This window comes from Coregonus lavaretus (genome assembly GCF_964263955.1).
Source record: "Coregonus lavaretus genome assembly, chromosome: 7".
Lineage (NCBI taxonomy): Eukaryota > Metazoa > Chordata > Actinopteri > Salmoniformes > Salmonidae > Coregonus > Coregonus lavaretus.
Window position 1 is genome coordinate 9752403 of NC_139994.1, and position 5000 is coordinate 9757402.

A 5000-nucleotide genomic window follows, 5' to 3' on the forward strand; every position below is an offset into this window, starting at 1 on the left:
ACACACACACACACACACACACACACAGACACACACACAAACACGCACACACACGCAAATACATAGCCTTGAGGGATGTATAATAATCATGTGCATTCACCTGGTCTTCTCTGCAGTTATGTTTGCCAGCCAGGGTCCTGTCAGTCAGATATGTGGGCACAACCTGAAACAGTCATAGTCGTGGTTAGTTATTATTTACAGTAGATAGTCCAGCAGGTAGAACAATATGTTTGTTGTACATATGTAGCTGTCACATGGTTGTGATATAGCCTTTTTCTAGGTTTTTAGACATGCCTAGTCTGTAAGGTATAATCAGGCTTAGATTCCATTATGTGTTTCAAGCTTATCGGTACCTAACCTACTGTAGCATTTTCCCAAAGGTTCCCTGTAGGAATGCTCCTAATGGATGGCAGTGCCCCAAGTCCCCCTTCCCTCTGAGCCTTCTACTATGGTATATATTTGCATCTGGCTCGGACCTCGCCAGCAAGCCTCAGCCTGGGGCATAAGCTGCGCTGATCTGGGCTTAAACTTTCCCCCTTATGTGTTCCAGATTACTGCCTATAACAGGCGCACTTTCGAAACGGCCCGGCACAACTTGGTCATAAACATCATGTCCACGGAAGGTAAGAGAGAGAGACAAAGGACAGGCTTAGTGAGGAGAAGATGAAGCAGGATGTTCTTAATTAAAATCTAAAGGGTCACCTTCAAGGATGACACCCCCATAAATCCTGATTAGGGCTGTTACGGTGACCGTATTACTGCCACAACGGTGGTCACGAGTCATGACGGCAGTCAAATTCCACGTGACCGTTTAGTCACGGTAATCAGGCTTCTCCAAGCTCTGATGCTGCTGATGGTCATTAGTAGCCTACCAAACTTGCTAACTGCCTGGTACTCAGCACTCTATTGTCCCTCTAATCACTCTGACATCAATGCAAATGTGTTCAAAAATCTAATCAAACACTTAATTAGAGCCCATGAGTTCATGTTGCGCAACATTTCTATTGGCTATCCAGAGTTTTGATGGCCTCTATTAAAAAGAGGAGGATCCCGTGAGCTTTCTATAGGCTAGGCCTACTACAGTGGGGGAAAAAAGTATTTAGTCAGCCACCAATTGTGCAAGTTCTCCCACTTAAAAAGATGAGAGAGGCCTGTAATTTTCATCATAGGTACACGTCAACTATGACAGACAAAATGAGGAAAAAAAATCCAGAAAATCACATTGTAGGATTTTTAATGAATTTATTTGCAAATTATGGTGGAAAATAAGTATTTGGTCAATAACAAAAGTTTCTCAATACTTTGTTATATACCCTTTGTTGGCAATGACACAGGTCAAACGTTTTCTGTAAGTCTTCACAAGGTTTTCACACACTGTTGCTGGTATTTTGTCCCATTCCTCCATGCAGATCTCCTCTAGAGCAGTGATGTTTTGGGGCTGTCGCTGGGCAACACGGACTTTCAACTCCCTCCAAAGATTTTCTATGGGGTTGAGATCTGGAGACTGGCTAGGCCACTCCAGGACCTTGAAATGCTTCTTACGAAGCCACTCCTTCGTTGCCTGGGCGGTTTGTTTGGGATCATTGTCATGCTGAAAGACCCAGCCACGTTTCATCTTCAATGCCCTTGCTGATGGAAGGAGGTTTTCACTCCAAATCTCACGATACATGGCCCCATTCATTCTTTCCTTTACACGGATCAGTCGTCCTGGTCCCTTTGCAGAAAAACAGCCCCAAAGCATGATGTTTCCACCCCCATGCTTCACAGTAGGTATGGTGTTCTTTGGATGCAACTCAGCATTCTTTGTCCTCCAAACACGACAAGTTGAGTTTTTACCAAAAAGTTCTATTTTGGTTTCATCTGACCATATGACATTCTCCCAATCCTCTTCTGGATCATCCAAATGCACTCTAGCAAACTTCAGACGGGCCTGGACATGTACTGGCTTAAGCAGGGGGACACGTCTGGCACTGCAGGATTTGAGTCCCTGGCGGCGTAGTGTGTTACTGATGGTAGGCTTTGTTACTTTGGTCCCAGCTCTCTGCAGGTCATTCACTAGGTCCCCCCGTGTGGTTCTGGGATTTTTGCTCACCGTTCTTGTGATCATTTTGACCCCACGGGGTGAGATCTTGCGTGGAGCGCCAGATCGAGGGAGATTATCAGTGGTCTTGTATGTCTTCCATTTCCTAATAATTGCTCCCACAGTTGATTTCTTCAAACCAAGCTGCTTACCTATTGCAGATTCAGTCTTCCCAGCCTGGTGCAGGTCTACAATTTTGTTTCTGGTGTCCTTTGACAGCTCTTTGGTCTTGGCCATAGTGGAGTTTGGAGTGTGACTGTTTGAGGTTGTGGACAGGTGTCTTTTATACTGATAACAAGTTCAAACAGGTGCCATTAATACAGGTAACGAGTGGAGGACAGAGGAGCCTCTTAAAGAAGAAGTTACAGGTCTGTGAGAGCCAGAAATGTTGCTTGTTTGTAGGTGACCAAATACTTATTTTCCACCATAATTTGCAAATAAATTCATAAAAAATCCTACAATGTGATTTTCTGGATTTTTTTTCTCAATTTGTCTGTCATAGTTGACGTGTACCTATTATGAAAATTACAGGCCTCTCTCATCTTTTTAAGTGGGAGAACTTGCACAATTGGTGGCTGACTAAATACTTTTTTCCCCCACTGTATATTTATTTTTCAACTTTCCTAATATTAAGCACATTGCTTCTCTTTACAACAGGAGTATAGCCTACCTGGCTGGCATGAAGTGAACCATGGCAAAAGCCTCCTCCATTCGCTATTTAAGTGCATAGATGACATGTATTTTTTCCCCCTGCCCCTGTTTCGAGACAGGTGCATGATAACGGTCCATTCTAAATCAAAACAAATGTCACACATATATTATTTAGTATATGTAAAGACAAGATTAAATCAAGAATAGTCTGATGGGTGACAATCTTAGCCTATCACTTGTGAATGATATATTATCACTTGTGAATGATGCCCAGCTTGTGTGCAGTAAGGCCAGAAACAGCGCATGCCTCATGTAGCCTAGCCCATAGGCCTATATGTTTTGATAAGGTTTATATCACAACTAAACAGGCCAAATAACTTCTTAAAATTAAGCACATTAATCAGCTTTACAACAGGTGTAGAGCCTAACTGGCATACATACACAGTGCATGAGTTTAACGTTTGGGGAAGATCATTTTCACCATAAAAATGCAATTTTTTAATAAAAGCATTACATGCATAATCGGATATGCGGTCACTTTTGAGAATGGTGTTTTCCCACTAACTGATTGCATTTTGGAACATTCACGCTTATAGCCTACTGCCGTGTGCGCATAATGTGAAGAAATACCCTAATAGTTTAGCAACATTTTAAGCTAAATGTTCTGATCTGTTGCGTCAGCCTAATTGCTTTTAAAAGTATTTTTGATGCTATGTGGTTATATTAATTTGGGATCTATCGCATCCCACAACTGTCCCAGACTATATTTGGAATATTTATTTCTCGCACAGAATAGAATAGGTCAACTTTTGTACTATGGGGGATAGTATATTGACATAGGCTAGTGCTTTTGCTGTTCGTTAGGCTTACTCATCTTGTTGGCTGATGAAAAGTAAATGTGGACAGTTCTAACATACTCAATATGCGCCTCGGAATTCGATAAGGACGCGCGCATTTGTGTCCCCAATGTGTCTGTCTTCACTTGTAGCCTGTGAGAAGGACCCGATCACGTGACGGGCATTGGTTAATAAGAATTGAGCTATCTAAGAGAGCCATGTGCGTGAGAGGTGCTTCGGAGCACTCAGCCAGGAGAAAGGGATTATAATTATTATATTCAGCCCAAGGGCACAATGGCCACTGGCCTCAAAAGGCATGGATTTGTTTTAGGGGTCATTATGGCCACACAAAGGGGATGCCACTGGGAAATTCAAGGCATTATCAAGTGCTTGTCAAATTGTGAATGAGAGACTGATGAAGTGTGTGCAGCCTGTGCAAAAAACAAAGCAGAGCTCATGCCTTTCAAGCAACTTTTTTCAAATCATCATTAGAGTCGCATCATGCAGCCTTAGAATGTATTAAAAATAAAAAAATATAGCCCAACGTTTGTATCACAACTAAAGTTGCATAAATAACTCTAAATTAAGCATATAGGAGGACCTGTTTCTTTGTTAACCCCTCAACACAGAATAGCTGCATGTGCGCACTCCCTCAAATTTTATTCAGCTATGTTCAATTGTTTTCTTCATACTATAAAATAATGCCACAGAATTCTAAGCAAATCTTGTCTGTTAAATGAACTAGTGTAGCCCACAGCCATATCAGGGCCTAACATTTAAGTAATTTAGCAGACACTCTTATCCAGAGCGACTTACAGTAGTGAGTGCATACATTTTTCATACTGGCCCCCCGTGGGAAACGAACCCACAACCCTGGCGTTGCAAGTGCCATGCTCTACCAACTGAGCTACACAGGACTACATCAGAGTAAAGACAACTCAGAGTATGCTATTCTGTTCTTCTGAAATAGACTACATTTTCTTCATATCATGTTTCTTTAGACCTGTCTAAAATAAATAATGGATTTATTGTGATGGTGTGTAGGCTATATTACATGGATTTATTAGACATTTTAAAATGTAGATGTTCCAAAGGTCTGCATCAGTGACTTGTAGGCTATGCGTGGAAGCCAGGAGATGCTAAATGTGTTTATGTTAATTAACGGTCAATTACCGTGAGACCAGCAGTTATTTGCTTGACCAATCACTGGCTGACAACATTCCATGACCGCCACAGCCCTAACCATTCCTGACAACATTCCATGACCGCCACAGCCCTAACCATTCCTGACAACATTCCATGACCGCCACAGCCCTAACCATTCCTGACAACATTCCATGACCGCCACAGCCCTAACCATTCCTGACAACATTCCATGACCGCCACAGCCCTAACCATTCCTGACAACATTCCATGACCGCCACAGCCCTAAC

General features: G+C 42.3%; 1 protein-coding gene across 2 annotated transcripts in view; it reads left to right on the forward strand.

Moving 5' to 3' along the window:
- Window positions 1-5000, forward strand: part of LOC311133011 (epsilon-sarcoglycan-like) — a 40288-nt gene that overhangs the window by 25571 nt on the left and 9717 nt on the right. For both annotated transcript variants that reach the window (XM_084166431.1, XM_084166430.1), the window contains exon 4: window positions 551-623. In XM_084166431.1, coding sequence (XP_084022557.1) covers window positions 551-623 — 73 coding nt within the window. The remainder of the gene's footprint in view (window positions 1-550; window positions 624-5000) is intronic.